The sequence below is a fragment of the Labrus bergylta genome, chromosome 16, assembly GCF_963930695.1.
Source record: "Labrus bergylta chromosome 16, fLabBer1.1, whole genome shotgun sequence".
Classification (NCBI taxonomy): Eukaryota; Metazoa; Chordata; class Actinopteri; order Labriformes; family Labridae; genus Labrus; species Labrus bergylta.
In genome coordinates this window covers 25,818,211-25,836,652 of record NC_089210.1, presented here as the reverse complement: position 1 = coordinate 25,836,652, position 18,442 = coordinate 25,818,211, and the positions used below count along the sequence as shown (strand labels likewise).

Below are 18,442 nucleotides of genomic sequence, written 5' to 3'. Positions count from 1 at the left end.
TTAACTATTTACCATTCCATTTTGTCACTACCGAAATGATAATGTCACTACCGAACTTGACCATATGATTCGGTAGTAATATTTACAGTCTATGGTAGTGACTTATTTTTGAGCATAATTAATGAATGCTAGCAAGCACATGGCTAGCAAACACGCCTTTGAAGAGGTGTACACCCATAGAAACATAATCATTTGCATAAAATCCCCAAAGGTTTACATAATTGAAGAGAATGTGTGATCAGTAGTGACAATTTTTAAAGTTACACACTGATTTTCAGACTTTGGAACACATTTATTTAAAAATTATGGGATTTAGCTGCTTATCATCCAGCCATGGGGGACAGGGATGCAATGTCACTTCCTGGTCAAAAATTCAGGTGTGTGGCTTAACTGTAGGCTCAACCAAGCCACTAAAACTCTTGTGTTTCGATAGTGACATGAAAACAAGGGACACGATTTTTTGAGCATAGTTTTTTAATTTAAAAATTAAACCCACAATAAATCTAAGTCTTTCAACCTTTGTTTAAACTTAATCATAAAGATCTTTTAAATTGCACAGTTGAAACAAATCTAAAAAAATGTTGTGGTTGTGTAGTGGTATTTACATAAATTGAAATTTAGGGGTCAGGATTGGAGACAGCTAATTCTCACAAGAAAGTACCCTATAAATGATGATTTTGTATTTATTTAGCTTATCACTATCTAATTTAATGCCCTGGGTTTAAATAGATCATAATATAATCTCAGTAAATACCCATGTCTGAATACCTAATTGTTTTGTTAAACCTATTTTTTTGTAATGGGACTGCACTTTGAACTAATTCTGTAGAATGCCCCAATTAAGACATCTACAGCTGTCATCATGTGCTTACTGAAATATTGGATTAACAATTACAAAAACGGGCTCGTTTCTTTGATCTTTCTATTCAAAAGTACCTTACCATCTCATCTCATATACCCAAATGTGTTACTAATATTGTTCATTGCTCATTAGTAAATAACGTTCAGATTGCTTCCGCTTGGTCAGCTGTCTACAACATCTGGAAAATGGCAGGGGATGTCGAGTTGGTTGTTGAGTTATTGAAAATATTTTTATTTTCTTTATACAACGTCATTACAGTCACAGTATTTTTTCACAACTATTTATCAAACAACTATGCGGTGAGAACACAAATACTGACTTTAGAGTCAGTATTGCGTGCAAAAAAGAAAGTGTATTACCCATGGATCAAGGCAGTGGTACAGTCCACAACACCCGGGTTTCCGCGCGAAAAGACGGCCCGCGCGCCCGAATTGCATATAGCATCCATTGCATGAACCAGCTTCCAAGACGGACAGTCACTCTGCTGCTCTCCGCTGACAAACGTCGGTTTTAACATTGTTTTAACGGATTTAAAGCTGTTTTATCTCTCGTGTTTTACGTGTTGCTAGCTGTTAACCATGCCATCCAGGACTTCCCTGATTTTACCAGAGGATGTCAGAAAAAGGTAAGGTATCGTTAGTAAAATGATTGCTAAGAATGTCCATATGATGTAGCCTGTTGTCATAGTTTAAAAGCCAGGACAACACAATTGCAGCCCGTAAAAGCACTTGCTCTGGACTTGCCCAGTTTATCTTGAGCGGGTCTACTACTTTACCTTTTGTTTGTAGTGGTAGCTGCGGCTAGCGTTAGCTTATTGACAGTGAAAGCTGCATCTGCACACAGTTAGCCGGTTAGCTTCTAGCCTGTCAATGGATGGTGCAGCGTGTCAGATTTGGCGCCACTGAGGAAGTTTTGCTGCTTATATCCTTGTCAGCTTGTCTTCATGATGATTCTATTGCTACACCTTTGTTAGGAAATGTGCCCCTTGACGTTTTGTGTTTGGTCGCAAGCATATGAAGTTAACGTTACGTTGTTTTGAATTGTGTGTTGTACACAGGCTGCAGGTGTTGGATAAAGATGGATCTACAGATGAGGTGGGTTTTACTGTTCTGCATTCTTTAGCCTGTATCTAATCACTCATTAATGCTCCAGCTGCTCTCTAACTTTTGCTAATATCTAAAATCACATTAGCTGACTGTGAAACTCCAACCTGACTTAGATGTCCCCTATCAGAAACATTTCTATTGTAGTTCACTTCATAGTAAGGTAATGCAATTAAGTTTTTCCATATGCCAGAAAAGAAAGTGGTGAACTCTACAGATAATGCCATCCACAAACTGGGAATGAGTTTTCTGCATGGATACCCTGGACGATGTGCAATTAAGAGTATATCATAATGGGGCTTTGAAGAGTCTTGATGCTGTTATCTACAAGGAGTTTTAGTGTTACATCCTTAGCCACAGGCCAATAAATATGAAACTGTAGATATCATATTAGCTGTAGATATCCTCTGTCTCAGATTTCGAATCTTAATATTCCAAAAATTAAGATTAGCATTGTCTGGGATTTATTTGTGTTTGACCTTTTTATCTTTTCTCCCTGCAAGTTGCTTCTGTAATGCCATGTGTTTTTAGGGCAAATAAGCCAAAACTCAACTTTTCTTATTTGTTTGATTTGTCTTTTATACTATTCCAGGATCAAGTGAAAGAGAAGCTTAAGTTGGTTCAGGAATTCCTCCATGTTGATGCTCAGGAGCAGTTGAGCAGCCTTGAGGAAAAAATGAAAAGTTCCGAGATCTCAATGGTTTGTGACTTCACGAGATATAACAATCATCAATCAATATCCTGGTATTGTTCTGCTCATTATTTCACATGTTGTTCGTTTTGCAATGCGCTCTCTTCAGGATGTCTACATCTCTAAAGTAAAAGCCTTGCTGGGAAAAGAGCTTCCACTGGAGAATGGCTCAAATGTTGATGGAGCTGAACAGAATGGAAAAGCTAATGGCTTCACAAATGGTTCCCACAACGAAGAGGACAGTGGAGATGTGACAATGGAGGAACAGGAGGAAGAGGAGGCTTTAAAATCACCAACTGCTTCCAAAGGAAAGGGAGGACGCCGGAGTAAGACAAATTCCGACACCAAAAGTAAGTATGAGACTTCTTAAAAGTATTCATCAAGTGATGACTCCATTTCAAGATGAAAATGATATTCAAATGAAGTGATCTTATTTTCTCTCCAGCCAGTACCAGGGTTACAAGAAATGCTGGCAAACAGCCCACCATCATGTCAATGTTCTCTAAAGTGTGAGTATATGAGCATATGTAGCATTTTTAGCTAGTGAATAATTAAAAAGTGAAATTTGATTTAGAACTGTCCTCATTCTCTACAGTCAAAAGCGCAAGTCTGAAGACTTGAATGGAGAAGCTACTAATGGACAAACTGAAGTGAATAAAGAGGATGAGGACGTTGAGGAGGTAAAGCATCTTTATGATCCAGTGTTTGTTTTTTAAAGAAACTGTTGTTCTTATTCTAAATGTATGCTATGTAACACGGTTTATGTTTTCGTAGGCTCGGGAGGAGAAACGTCTCAAAGTGGAGCCTGATGAAAAGTAAGGGCTTTTGCTTTATGAACATTAAATGATGGGGTTCTGAAAAGATCTCACTTGTAAATGTACTCTGACTTTGTTTCTGCAGTGCTGCTCCAACAGAATCCAAGACTGAGATTATAAAGCCGGTTTCTGCTGCAAAGGTAATAGATGAGCTTATTGAGCTTATTCTTATGAAGTTGTCATGATAGCTCAGTTCTATTTGTGTTTATTTTGCAATCTTTTATTGGTGTGTTTGAGAGTGTACGTTATATCTGGAATACAAAAGATACATTTCTATTTAAGGGGACAATTGAGTTGATGAATGAATCAGTCATAGCTGTAAATGTTTTGATATTTTTGTGTTGATGCTTTCTACTGAAGTGACCTGTGTAATATATCTTTTTTTGGGGGGGGTTTTTTTTTAGACCCCACCTCCCAAGTGTACCGACTGCAGACAGTATTTGGATGACTCGGATCTCAAGTTTTTTCAGGGCGATCCTGATAATGCGGTGAGCTACATTTTGCATACAAATCCTCCCCAATGACAAAATGAAGGAAAGCGGCATCATGTTACAAACTGTTTCCAGGAATGTTTTGTTCCAAAACTCTGGGTTCATAACATTGTATATTTGTTAGGTTAATGTCATCACTTGTATTGCCTAGAAGATTGTGAAACCTGTAACTGTTTTGCTATTTAATTTTCAGCTGGATGAACCAGAAATGTTGACAGATGAACGCCTCTCCCTTTTTGACTCTAATGAGGACGGATTTGAGAGCTATGAGGATCTGCCACAGCACAAGATCACAAACTTCAGGTGAGTGATTCTCTGATTGTTTGTCTGTCAGGTCAGAAGTTTTGATTTGCATCACATGAAATTTTAAAATTACCTTTTTTTTTTTGTTCTCTGCAGTGTGTACGACAAGCGTGGCCACCTTTGTCCATTTGACTCTGGACTGATTGAGAAAAATGTGGAGCTCTACTTCAGCTGTGTTGTTAAACCAATCTATGATGACAACCCCTGCTTGGATGGTACAAAGCACCCACAATAAAAATTAAAAAAGACGACTTAATGTACTTTCATCCTTCTTTGCCAAAAAGCGGATGTTATCCTATGTTTGTTTTCCTTAAGGTGGTGTTCCTGCCAAGAAACTGGGGCCTATCAATGCCTGGTGGATCACTGGTTTTGATGGTGGAGAAAAAGCCTTAATAGGTTTCACTACAGGTAGCTGCTGTTCTGAAATATTGTATCACTTTCTTTAAACTGTATGATATTATAATAGTAATGATTGGTATCTTTTTTCCTTATCCAGCTTTTGCTGATTACATCCTGATGCATTCGAGCGAAGAGTACGCACCCATCTTTGCAGTGATGCAGGAGAAGATCTATATGAGCAAGATCGTGGTGGAGTTCCTCCAGAAGAATCGTGATGCTTCTTATGAAGACCTTCTCAATAAGATCGAGGTACAGACCTGTTTGGATGGAACAAAATTACAAGTTAATTTGACGATAACTTCTTTATTTTTTGAGGAAATCTACCATTTAATACTTTTTCTATTGTTTGTAAAATGTATGTAAACATGCTCTTTAATGCCCCAGCAATGAGTGAGTGGCCATGGACCTCTTTTAATATCTTTGACACTGTTTTAAGTAAATAAGACAATACAAGTGTCCACATGAGGGTGCTATGAAGCTGTTCAAACCATGAAGAATTTGCATTTCAGATCCATGTTTTCTTATTTGTATCATGAATTGCTCTAGTAAAATTACCCCATAATTATAGGGTAACTGATCCACTCTGTGTGTTTCTCTCTCAGACCACTGTGCCTCCTGCAGGACTAAACTTCAACTGTTTTACTGAAGACACACTGCTGCGCCATGCCCAGTTTGTGGTGGAGCAGGTGGAGAGCTACGACGAGGCTGGCGACTCGGACGAGCAGCCCATCATTGTTACTCCCTGCATGAGGGACCTCATCAAGCTTGCAGGAGTCACCCTTGGAAAGAGGTAGATTTAAAAAAGAGAATATCCTTGTTCTGATCTATTTACCGGTAAGCGGATAGAATACGCTTAATAAACTTAAATAAGTTTAAATCATGCATCCCATCGGCTCTCTCCAACAACTGATTGAAAAGCTTTTTGGCCCTTTATATTTCCATTCAAACAACTTTTAAGTCTGCTTTCTATTCATACTTAAGGTCACATTGAAAGCAAACATGAGCAGGTAGTGTGCTACGTAGTTAACATACTTAAGGAATGTGTATGTATTCTTCATTTGTATAAATTCCTATTTGATCTGCTCTTGCTCCTTTTGTCCCCTGATCTCTAACATTCCTTTGACATTTCCTAACGCAGCATGCTGCTGTACTGGTAGGTAGGCCTTGCTGTGAATGTGTCATTGGCTTGTATGGTGGTGTGTTGGTGTGAAGCATTTCAAATTTACATGGACAAAAATAGCATACCAGAGTTCATGCTGATTTAAAAAAATATATCTATTTATTCAATATTTTAGGGGGTTCATGTTGTGGTTTATTTTAAGTTTCTGGCATATTTGAATTCTTGACACATACCGATAAATGATGGAGAACCATGCAGAAACATTTCCATTTCTATATTTTGTGCTCGTCTCAATAAAACAGGTAATTTTTCTTGCATCTTCAAATGTGCAAAATAGATTATTCTTTCTGTTCTACATCAGTCATGTAAAGCTCTCTGCTTACTGTGTGAACATCACAAAAACGGAGCATGTAAAGCCTGACTGGCTTTAGTGCCTCAGAAAGGCAATCGGTAGAGGAGAGTTTTCAAATCTTTACTTGGTCTTCATCTTTACAAAAGGAATCTGTGGACGCCTAAAAATTCAGCGTTCTAAATCTATCAATGTTACAACAACCCCTGATATTTTTTTTCCCTCGTATATGGTTATCCACACTGCTAGTATCAGATGTGAACCATCAGAGTGAAATCAAAAATTTGCTTTTTTTTCCATAATATAGTTAAAACTCTGTAACGGTGATGAGGCTTTAGGATTGTAAGCCCTACTTTATTCTCCTTCTGTGATTTGTTTGCCTGCTTTCTGTAGACTACGCTTTGCCTCCTTGTGTCACTTAGTGAGACAGACAGAAAACATTTGAACCTCTAAAACTGACAGGATACACACGTGTTGAACATATTGTTTACTTGGTGGAGTGGCCGCTTGCATCAGGCAAGAACTCTTCATTGTACATCTTTACTGTGTCTGTCTGGTTTGCTTGTTTCTTTTGTTGCATGGCCTGATGCTGTGGTGTGTTAAGGGGCCAGGGGCTTCATAGTGCCATCGCTCCACAGATCACCAGGTGTTGGTGCTAATCCAAACAAACTTTGACGCTCAATGCAACCTTTATTCTATTTACAGGAGAGCTGCCAGGAGACAGGCTATTCGTCACCCCACAAAGATCGAGAAGGACAGTAAGGGACCAACCAAAGCTACAACTACCAAGCTGGTGTACCAGATCTTTGATACCTTCTTCTCCGATCAGATAGAGCAAAACGGTAAAGACAGTGGTGCAGCCAAAAGACAGCGCTGTGGTGTCTGTGAGGTAAGTGTGTATTTAAGAATTTGAAATTTAACACGGTCTGTGTATAAAGCTGAAATCAACAAAAAAAAATGTAAATCTGTCTTTAGGTTTGCCAATCACCTGACTGTGGCAAATGTGCAGCCTGTAAGGACATGATCAAGTTTGGGGGAGGTGGAAAAAGCAAGCAGGCTTGTAAGCAAAGAAGGTGAGCATGTCTCTGAGTAGTGAAGGGTGCAGGTGTCCTGATTTGACAACACCTGTTGGATATCTTTTGATTAAGAAGAAACTGAGAAATTATGTAAATTATTTATTTCTGGCAATCTTCAATCCTCTGCTTAGATGCCCAAATCTTGCAGTTAAGGAGGCTGAAGACGATGAGATCGTTGAAGAGGAAGATGTTCCGATAGAGAAGCCCAAAAAAATTTCTCATGCTAAGAGGAAGAAGCAGAGCCAGTGCAAACTGGCATGGATCGGAGAGTCTATTAAGGTAGGTTTTCATCCTCCTTGGATGAACCAGTGATGATTGTCTGTACCAGTGATGATTGTCTGTCATGCTTGAAAAGCCAGCTGGATGTGTGTATTTACAAAGCATCATCATTTCAGACTGAGGGGAAGAGGCAGTACTACAAGAAGGTCTGTGTGAACGATGAAGAGCTGGAGTTGGGCGACTGCGTCTCAGTTTCATCAGAGGATCCAAGTACCCCTCTGTTTCTGGCAAGGTAGGCCATTTTTATTTACTTTGATTATAATCTCTTCTCTGTGGCATGGTTAAGTCTAATGATAAACTTCTTCACAGGATCACATCTCTGTGGGAAGACAACAATGGAAAGATGTTCCACGCCCACTGGTTCCTTCGCGGGACTTGCACAGTACTGGGAGAATCCTCTGATCCGCTGGAGCTAGTCATCGTGGACGAATGTGAAGACATGCAGCTCAATTATGTTCAAGGCAAAGTGAATGTTACGTATAAGGCCCCGTCCAACAACTGGTTTATGGAGGTAAGCAAACTTTCCAACATGTGAAAGTGTATTTTAGCAGACATTTTTCTTGATCCCTTTGTTGCATTTATTTTTCAGGGTGGCATGGATGAAGATATTAAGGTGATTGATGACGATGGGAAGAGTTTCTTCTATCAGTTCTGGTATGACACAGACTTTGCCCGCTTTGTGACACCTCCCAAGACCACACCATCAGAAGACTGCAAGTTCAAGTAAGAACCATGATCACATTTATTTATACTGCACTTGTCATCTATTCTTTGTGGTTTAACTGTTTAGCGTATGCTCCCATTTGCTTCCAGCTTCTGTGGCAGCTGTGTTAGAACTAAAGAAAGAGAAGAGCGGAAAACACCTCGTGCATGTGAACCCCTGGAAGACAAAGACAGCGACTCCAAAGCTCTGTATGCTTTGGCCTGCTTCAAGGGGCAGCAGTTCAAGGTTGGAGACAGTGTCTACCTGCCCCCTGATGCTTTTAATTTCAGGTAAGGAGAGTGACTTCAAATGTATCAATTACTTCAACTTGTCGAGTAAGGGAAAACTAACCTTCTGTGTTCCCTTAACTCAGTGTGAAGCCAGCAAGTCCAGTGAAGCGCTCCCATAGAAAAGAAGATGTGGATGAAGACTTGTATCCTGAATACTACAGGAAGTCCTCAGACTACATCAAAGGGTCAAACCTGGATGCTCCAGAGCCCTTCCGCATCGGCCGCATCAAGGAGATTTTCTGCCACAGACGTAGCAACGGAAAACCTGACTCTACAGAGGTCAAACTGAGACTCTACAAGTTGTACAGGTGAACACACATTATTTTCAAACTAGTTTTCTTTCATTTGAGTCTGTTACAAATAATCAGAATTTAACTGTTTCATCTGCCAGACCTGAGAACACTCACAAAGGTGTTAAGGCCAGTTACCACACAGACATCAATCAGCTGTACTGGAGCGACGAAGAAGTGACCGTGAGCATGACTGAGGTGCTCGGTCGCTGTCAGGTAGAATACGGAGAAGACCTGTATGAATCAGTCCAGGACTTTTCCAGTGGTGGACCGGACCGCTTCTATTTCCTGGAGGTGTGTTTTTATTTCTTAAATTGTTCATTTGGACAGTGATTACAGATTAGGTTATCGAGAAGCAAATGACTTGACATTAAATGGCTAGGTTATTGCTATCACATTGGTATTGTGTTTAAAAAAAAACACCAGCACCTGGTGGTTATGTTGTGCTTATTTTGTAATTGTATATAAAAATATATATATTAGTTTACAGCAGTTTATATCCTTTATTAAAACACATTCCTCTCTCAGGCATATAATGCAAAAACCAAAAGCTTTGAAGACCCTCCAAATCATGCTCGCTCTGCAGTTCATAAAGGCAAAGGAAAGGGCAAGGGGAAAGGTGACTATGCAGATGCAATATTTTCATGATTAAAGAAAATAATGTTTTGGTGCAGACTGAAATCCTCATCCAATTATCTTGTTTTTCTCATAAAGGTAAAGGCAAAGGAAAGGCGTCAGCTACACAGGAACCACAGGACTCTCAGACTGAACCACAGATTCTTAAAGTGCCTAAATATCGCACACTGGATGTGTTCTCTGGCTGTGGCGGACTCTCTGAAGGCTTCCATCAGGCTGGTATGTGCCATTCTTAAAATCCATTATCAGATATGCATATGGGGATATGCTTGGACTTTAATTCAGAAATGAACAACCTGACTGCTGGTTGCTTTTAGGTGTCTCTGAGACTCTGTGGGCCATAGAGATGTGGGAACCTGCAGCCCAGGCCTTCAGGCTCAACAACCCTGGCACTACAGTGTTCACTGAGGACTGCAACATCCTGCTCAAGTTGGTCATGTCTGGAGAGAAGACGAATTCTCTCGGCCAGAAGCTGCCTCAGAAGGGGGATGTAGAGATGCTGTGCGGAGGACCTCCCTGCCAAGGCTTCAGTGGGATGAACCGCTTCAACTCTCGCACTTACTCTGCGTTCAAGAACTCGCTCGTGGTCTCTTATCTCAGGTAAGTGTATATGAGGGCAATATTTGTAAACATGGTGTCTAGTTTTCTGCGATATGGATCATACAGTGCAAATTTAATTTAAGGTTTTCTTCTCTTGCAGTTACTGTGATTACTACAGACCCAAGTTCTTTCTCCTGGAGAATGTGAGGAATTTTGTTTCATTCAAAAGCTCCATGGTCCTGAAGCTGACTCTACGCTGTCTAGTGCGCATGGGCTACCAGTGTACTTTTGGTGTTCTTCAGGTGAGTCTCACTAAACTGACTAATACTCAGTCTGGACAGAATGTATTCTAAACAGGGCTTATTGCTGTGGATCTAGAAGAATACGTTAAAGCAATGTGTGGGATGTGTAGGCGACGGGGCCGCATTACAGTTTAGTCATGAGACACTGTTCTCCCCGCCGTTAAAAGTCTTTTATTTATTCTTTTAGATCGACTTCTATTTTAATGTGAAAAAGATACATATTGTTGCTTTTATGTCTGAAGGTGTTAACTTTCTGGCGAACCTCCATGTAAGCAAATATGTATCTTAGGAGACAAATGGCTTGGAAGAGTATACACCCTCTCCATATCCACCAGTTAGTTGCTGGCAGTGGCGAGAACATCAGTATGAATATTAAATATGCAGAAAATTAAAAACGGCCTTGTTCACTTTTCTTTAAATACATTTTAACCCAATTTATGAGGTGGTAACTGTATGAATGTATTTAACTTTCCAGGGCTCCATCTGTAAATAACATTCACAGGTTTCTTGCTTATGTATTTATTTTGATCACAGTAATGAGCCCAACTACGTTTTGTACTGCAATCCTTTGTCAGTTTTGTTATACATGCAAACTGATAGAGGGTGAATAATGGAGTATTTTATGACGACTGTAGTCATCACTTGTGACATGCTCAATGTTCGCCTCCTCAACAGGCTGGTCAGTATGGTGTTGCTCAGACTCGGCGCAGGGCGATCATTCTTGCTGCTGCACCTGGAGAGGAGCTGCCTCGCTATCCTGAGCCGCTGCACGTGTTTGCTCCCCGAGCTTGTTCTCTCAACGTTGTGGTGGACGAAAAGAAATACGTCAGCAATGTCACACGGTAATGCAAACATCCTCTTCCGTACTTTTTAAAGATCTGATTTATTGAGCCTGTAACAGTGCACTAGACGGTTCTCTGTCTTCAACAGAGGTAATGGAGGAATCTACAGAACCATCACTGTCAGGGACACGATGTCTGACCTGCCAGAGATCCGTAATGGTGCTGCTGCGTTGGAGATCTCCTACAACGGGGAGCCTCAGTCCTGGTTCCAGAGGCAGATTAGAGGCACACAGTATCAGCCAATCCTCAGAGATCATATGTGCAAGGTGATTGATTGAAGGCTTTATTTCAAGCATGTATTTATTTATTTTTTCTGAGATAGAAACACATCATCCCACCCTCCTCCATTAATTTTTAGTTAATAGTTGAACATAGGCTTCCTTATTTAATCTAAATTTACAAATAAATAATAAACCTGTAATATACATTTATATACATAAACCAAGGTGAGCTGTCACACTTCTTCTTGGTAGTGTCATTTTCATGTTAAGGATGTTTTGTGGTAAGTCAGGGCTGTACCTGATCATTCTTCTCTTTATAAATGAGTTTCATTATAACACATCTTTGTCTCCTCAGGACATGAGTGCCCTGGTTGAAGGTCGGATGCGTCACATTCCCTTGGCTCCAGGTTCCGATTGGAGGGATCTGCCCAACATGGAGGTTCGGCTGAGAGATGGCACCATGACTAAGAAATTGCGATACTCACACCCCGACAAAAAGAATGGGCGCAGCAGCACGGGTGCACTTAGAGGAGTTTGCACTTGTTCAGGAGGTACGCAGGTCGAGCTTTTCTGCTCACGTACTGAAAATAACAAGAGTTTAGATGTCCAATGACTAATCATTGATTATGTTATAGGGAAGCCATGTGACCCTGCTGACAGGCAGTTTAACACCCTGATCCCTTGGTGTCTGCCCCACACTGGAAACCGCCACAACCACTGGGCTGGACTCTACGGCAGATTGGAGTGGGACGGCTTCTTCAGCACAACCGTCACTAACCCTGAACCAATGGGCAAGCAGGTCCGTTGACTTTTTTCCAAAGATGATAGAAATGGAAAGATTTTCTTTAAAGTGGATTTGAAATGTTGTTCTCTGAACGTTTCTGTGGAACAGTCCCCTTCTTGACTCTTGATTACAAAAAAAACATTGGACATTACATTTGATCTAATTCATAGTTTTGTATTTCATTTTAAGGGTCGCGTTCTGCATCCTGAGCAGCACAGAGTGGTCAGTGTGAGGGAGTGTGCACGCTCACAGGGATTCCCCGACACTTACCGCTTCTTTGGAAACGTCCTGGACAAACACAGACAGGTAAAGTCTCCGTCCTCTAATCTGTGGTGCTATGTTGCAGCTAACTAATGTTTCACAAAACATCAACATTAAAGTACACAATATGTAAATGTGGTGTTTTTAAGATTAGAACTATTTAAAAATTGAAGCCCTATTTTAATTAGCTTTTGTATGACTTGTGTATGTAAATCCTGCTGTCAGTAGGGTGTGTATGTGGCACCTTTTTGAAGGAGTTCACCAAATCAACTTAAAGGCTAATATTCGCTCAGTGTTGTTTAAACACAGGCACTGTCTCCTAATACTACAATTCAATTATTTCTAACACTAGTATATTTTTTATGAACATTTAAGTTCTTATGACATTTATAAACTACAAGTTTATTGTGTCGTTAAAAAGTGTAACGGCTTCTGTTTCTGCCAGGTTGGAAACGCTGTGCCCCCTCCTCTCTCCAGAGCCATCGGCCTCGAGATCAGAAAGTGTATCTTGGAGAGGATAAAGGAAGAACAAGCAACAGGTGAGTCATCTCAATTACTCTTCTACTGATTTATAATGAACACTTGAATATCCAGGAACTTCACTGTACTAATGTTTTTCCTCCTCCTCCTCACAGAAAACGTCAAACAAGAGAAGATGGAGGAGGTGTGATTAATTCCCCTCCTAACACAAATCCTGATGTTCCCGTCGGCCAATCATTCCTTTTAAATAAGATGGCTTTCAACTGTGTCACTAAGTGGCCGCCATGTGCCATTCCATGTTTATTTAAAGTTTTTAATGTGATTTCATCATGATGTTGGGAAGTTCTCACTAAATGTGGGGCAACTGTATGTAGTTTTTAATGTTTCAAATAAAGCTCTTATGAATTAACTGTTTGTGTATTTACTGCATTAATATAGTGAAGTGATGTTGGTTTAGCTGTAAACTTGTAGCTGAAGGTGGCTTTAATAATGTTACCTCAGTTAGCTCCTAGAATCTTGTATTTGGATCGTTGAAATTCATTTGAAACTAACTGCAGGTGATCCACAAACCTTAAATGAAATGTATTAAACCTTTATGATTTTTTTTTTTTGGGGGGGAAGCAGCTGCAGTTTTTGACTAGACCCATGGCTAGGTACGAAACATTTTAACCCAGACAAATGTACTCAAGCCTTGTTGCAGCTTGTATACACATGGTGGTAGTAAGGCTGTGACAATTTAATGTGTAATCCCTACTGTTGACACAAGATTCAGGAGACTGAACAAAAGTTGAAGATGTTTATATACGACTCGTGAAGAGAAGTGACATTAACAGCACATGTAATACAGTGTCTGTCACAGTATCCCATAGGCTTTGTATTTATACTCGAGATGATCTAAAGTCGGGGGGGGGGGCATGTTACCTTAACTAGTCTACCTAAAACTTGAATGTGATTTTAAGTTAATCCAGACATGAGGGGAGACACAAAGTGAACTTTGTTGGTATAGTCAGGACTAACCCTCAGCTGTGACTGTTGTCAGGGAATGAGCTAAATGTCTGTACAGCCACAGAGATACTTTAATTCTGTCACAGATCCTCTCTGTTTGATCATGATGTCAACACTAACTACCAAAAAAACAAAATAATTCTGTCATTGTCTGTCAAAGCAAACAAAATCAAAGACACATTTTCAAATCAGATATGTACTCTTCTATACTCACAATCTTGAACATTGTTTTACCAACAGGTGCCACCCATCACTTCTACAGTGTATGACCCAGGAAGTCTACCTCATGGCCAACAAGTTAGAAGTCACAGGACCCTCAAACACAGTGCATTCAGGGAACATGTAACAACAAATAGTTAAAAATTCTCATCACAATCCCCTTGAATCCAAAATGACAATCACTCACCTAATCTTGTAGAATGTATCTGAATTGAAACTGACATGCTGTCTGAGGTCAAGTTCCCACACACTTGACCTCAGACATTAACACACAGACAACACAGGTGCACAAGTGAGCATGCAATGCACTTGAAAAAAAACATTTGAATTCATAAAAACTAGTAACTGACATCTGTTTGACTTCAACTGAATTTTCCTTTCTTGCTTTTCTCTGTTGACTTGTCATTCTACCAAGACTTATTTAAATGGAGTTCCATGCCAGTTATTGAATACATTACAGAACATCAGTATCCATGACATTATGCATTGTCTTAAAGAAAACAAACAACGAGGAAATTGTAACAACATTGATTCTGTTTATTAAGTGAACAGCCATATTTTATTCCAATAAAATCTGGCAGCGTTCTGGAATATACTCTGACGGATTCCTCAGTTGTTTGAAGGTCTGCAAACAGAAGAGAATGTAATGAGCATAACAATAATTACTAACATGCTATAACTCTTAATTCATAAACATAACAATGACTTACTTGGCCCATTCAACGTTGAGAATAAGATGATCATATCCAAATCCTGACACTCCTGCAATGGCTCTGGCTGCATCCTCGCGGCGATGGAAGCTGATGAAGGCGAATCCCTGCAGAAACACAGCAAGTAGTCCAAGAGTAAGGCAACTGGTCAATGCTGTTCTACTGGTTGTTTTCATATGTACCACAGTTCTTCACAGTGTAAGCAAACTCCACTACAAAAAAATACACTAAACAGGTTTATATGTTTGTGTTAAAAAGAAGAGAACACTGACCTTCGACTGTCCGGTGTTCTTGTCTTTAGCCAGATAAATCCTGGAGATGGAGCCAAACGGCCTGAAGAGCTCCTGCAAGTCTGTTTCACGGGTGTCCTCAGACAGATTGGTCACACGGATGGTAGCATTGTCATCAGCTGTAAAATGCAAGCATACGCTGTTAATGCTGAGGGAAGCTCCTGCGTCTGCATAATGAATGTAGTTGATATAGATGGGTGTAAAGAGTAAGGGGTTTACTACTTACATCCACCTCGCCGGTTGGGCTGCATGGACTCCCCTCTCCGGGTGCTTCCATCCCTCAGACTCGGGGGCACATACTTCCCAGTCTTGCTCTGCGCAGGTTGTGCAGGCTCTGGTTCAACTAGTCAAAGAAAAGAAAGGAAAGCAGCATCAGTCAAAGCTGTAGGAACAGTCGACCACTATGGCCAAGAGTGGACCACAAAACCCAAATATATATCTGATCATGTGAAAGGTGTGCTGATGGTACCAGAGCCGGCAGGCTTCTCCTTGTCTGCGGTGGAAAGTCCAAGCTGTTCAGCCAGCTCTTTCTGCATGGGGCCCAGGGTATCCTTGTATGGACAGCGGGTGGTCCAATGGTCGCCTTTGCAAATACGACAAGACACAATCTTCTGTCCTTTCAGTTTATTCATGGGATCCTCATCCTGGTCTTGGGCGTTCAAGTCCTGCAAGAGGAGAATTAAGGTACTGAGTAACAATCTAAACCGAGTACATTTAAAACAAATATATAATGAAGTTTGCATACATATCACATCAGTGGGTAGCAGCTCAATAAAGCGCACAATGAATGCTCACCTCTTTGCTTGAAATGAAAGTCATAAAGACATCGTCACTGACTGTAGTGGTGGCAACATTAGGACCTGGGGCATCAAACTCAGAGTTTCCAAATTTCTTCCAGTTCTGAAATGAGAAACAATAAAAAAGAATACATGTCATGATGTATAGATTTACTCAAAGTTTAGTTCCTTTCAGAGTCAACCTGACTTTAACTTCTTTCAATTTTAAAAGCATACCTTTCTCCTGGCAACAGCTTTTGAGGCTTTTCTTGTCTCAATCTTGAAGGTCCGCACAATCTAGAAAACAATAGATGGCAAATGCATTATGAACCTTTATTTCACTGATCCAAGATTTCTTTAATGACTTACTGCATAACTATCATGTATAATCTTTTACAAATTAAGTAAAATGAATAGCCACTTAGTATAAAGTGGGGTAATGTCATCAACAAAAAACATTGTGAGAGTGAATTAGAAATCCAGACAACTGAGTTACTAAATTTGTTTTTTTTTTGGTGTTACAAGCTAAATGGCCACAACTTAAGTCCTGATGTTTGTAGCTACTTGTGTGCCACATTATTGATTTCATCATAGCACATCATTTCCTAACTTCTGTAGGTGCAACACAGGATCAACACCCATAATGTAATACAACAGCACTGTTAGGAATCGCGACAAAAGCCATGTGTAAATGAATACTACTCAAATTACCTTGAACTTCTTTCCGTCATCATCTATTTTATATTCCGTGATAGTTTTTATATTTCCTTTGATGGTTTCCTTTGAGGGTGGTAGTGTGCCTGGAAACAAATAGAGCCCTGTTAGATTTAGAGGAAGAAGCCAGAAAGCAAATACTTTAATTAGGCAATCAATTGCCAATGGCAGTAGCTCAGTCCGTATGGACTTGGGTTGGGAACCGGAGGATCACCGGTTCAAGTCCCGGTGCGGACCAAATATGGAAGTTGGTCTGGTAGCTGGAGAGGTGCTCTTGAGCAAGGCACCAAACCCCCTCCCCACCATCAGCTCAGGAGTGCCCGCTGTGGGCCGCTCAGCCACTCTGACATCTCTCCATTAGTGCATCCTCCAATGGCTTAAGTTGAAGGTGTTTATATACGACTCGTGAAGAGAAGTGACATTAACAGCACATGTAATACAGTGTCTGTCACAGTATCCCATAGGCTTTGTATTTATACTCAAGATGATCTAAAGTCGGGGGGGGGGGCATGTTACCTTAACTAGTCTACCTAAAACTAATGGAGAGCAGACACCAAGTCTGCCAAACAATCCAGAATCCAGAACTTTGTTGGTATAGTCAGGACTAACCCTATCAGCTGTGACTGTTGTCAGGGAATGAGCTAAATGTCTGTACAGCCACAGAGATACTTTAATTCTGTCACAGATCCTCTCTGTTTGATCATGACGTCAACACTAACTAGGATCCTGTTTCTGCATGTGTGTGTTCATGACTTACAGAGTGTAAAAACTGAAAATTCCCCTTGCGGGGATCAATAAAACTAAATCTTAATTTTAATTGCATATTCAGGGATGGGCAACTTTGGTGACTGCAAGGGCCACATTAATTGAATTCACACTTCCAGAGGGCCAAATTGTAGTATACAAAAACAATTACAATCAATTATGTCTCAAATTTACCTCACATACCAGTGATCAAATATTATTACGGACATATTTCTGGTTTTCATGATTTCATGGCAGATTTTGTCATGTTTTTCCAATTAATTGATATGTAAAAATTGACCTGAGGGCCACGTTGAGGGTTGATGGGGGCCGCCAGTTGCCCACCCCTGTTCTTTTTACAGTCTATGGTTCTAAGCTATCAAGGCTTTAATTTAAGTGGCTCTGATATAGCCCCCTTTTCGATCACATTGATACTTGAAACTTTTTTTCCAGAACGTACATCACATCCAGATAAATAAATATTGGCGAAGAAAGTGGAATATAATATCCTACACAAGTAAAGTGTTTACTCCGGACAAAGCCCGTCACACAGCTGGCTGACTTGCTAACGCTAAGCTAGCACTCTCTCAGCCGGTTTCATAGAATGACACCGAGCTGTCAACAGGCCGTCGACAAGATGCTTCATCATTACGTTGGCAATTTCAGTCGGTCACATTAGAGTTTGATTCGCACCAAGATAACATAAGCGTTACATGTAAATATAGTCTGACTGGAGAGTGAACAACCACGTGTAAATGAAAACCTCCTGCCCGGCCTCCGCCTTCAGGCACCGGACCACAGATAGGCTAACGGTAAGCTAACTAGCTAACAAGGTGGCTCTTTACCTTCATCTCCTTCTTCCTCGACTTGATCTGCCCAGCTGGGCTTGGAGCTGGAGGGGAAGATTAATATCAGTATTAGAATAATGGAAGAATCACAAAACAAACATAGAATTTAATGTTCATAATAAGACTCACTCGTCGTATTCAATCGACGGCATCCTCTCGGTTAGCTTAGCTTCAGGACCGCACCGGAAGAGGGGGGGCAGAGCGCGAGCCGAGCCTAAGCGCCACTGCAAACACTTCCGGGGTTTTCATTTCGCAGTAAAAGTATCACGTGTGTTTTAACCATAGACTGTAAAAATAAT

The 18,442-nt window shown here is 40.4% G+C and overlaps 2 protein-coding genes across 3 annotated transcripts; one reads left to right on the top strand and one right to left on the bottom strand.

Annotated features, from left to right (window-relative positions):
- The first annotated feature begins 1,295 nt into the window (after window positions 1–1,295).
- dnmt1 (DNA (cytosine-5-)-methyltransferase 1) lies at window positions 1,296–13,246 on the top strand. 2 transcript variants are annotated; one of them, XM_065964890.1, is made up of 35 exons: window positions 1,296–1,487; window positions 1,920–1,956; window positions 2,558–2,665; window positions 2,766–3,006; window positions 3,102–3,165; window positions 3,252–3,336; window positions 3,431–3,471; window positions 3,557–3,611; window positions 3,876–3,959; window positions 4,156–4,265; window positions 4,362–4,480; window positions 4,581–4,673; window positions 4,762–4,913; window positions 5,267–5,454; window positions 5,803–5,817; window positions 6,839–7,022; window positions 7,109–7,206; window positions 7,341–7,488; window positions 7,605–7,720; window positions 7,798–7,999; window positions 8,078–8,211; window positions 8,302–8,481; window positions 8,565–8,789; window positions 8,873–9,065; window positions 9,300–9,390; window positions 9,486–9,626; window positions 9,725–10,007; window positions 10,108–10,249; window positions 10,925–11,091; window positions 11,180–11,357; window positions 11,668–11,863; window positions 11,948–12,111; window positions 12,286–12,402; window positions 12,803–12,896; window positions 12,993–13,246. In XM_065964890.1, the coding sequence occupies exons 1-35, from the start codon at window positions 1,441–1,443 to the stop codon at window positions 13,025–13,027; spliced, it is 4,527 nt and encodes a 1,508-aa protein (XP_065820962.1). In that variant the 5' UTR covers window positions 1,296–1,440; the 3' UTR covers window positions 13,028–13,246. The 2 variants fall into 2 exon arrangements, with proteins under 2 accessions (XP_065820962.1, XP_020496563.2); XM_020640907.3 differs by lacking the exon at window positions 5,803–5,817.
- A 1,331-nt stretch (window positions 13,247–14,577) lies between these two features.
- eif3g (eukaryotic translation initiation factor 3, subunit G) lies at window positions 14,578–18,383 on the bottom strand. Its single transcript, XM_020640903.3, has 10 exons — window positions 18,273–18,383; window positions 18,141–18,187; window positions 16,549–16,637; window positions 16,075–16,134; window positions 15,857–15,961; window positions 15,531–15,726; window positions 15,288–15,404; window positions 15,044–15,180; window positions 14,772–14,878; window positions 14,578–14,686 (listed from the first exon to the last, which is right to left on the bottom strand). Exons 1-10 carry the CDS (start codon window positions 18,293–18,295, stop codon window positions 14,671–14,673), a joined length of 897 nt encoding a protein of 298 aa, XP_020496559.1. The 5' UTR covers window positions 18,296–18,383; the 3' UTR covers window positions 14,578–14,670.
- Between the last annotated feature and the right edge of the window lie 59 nt (window positions 18,384–18,442).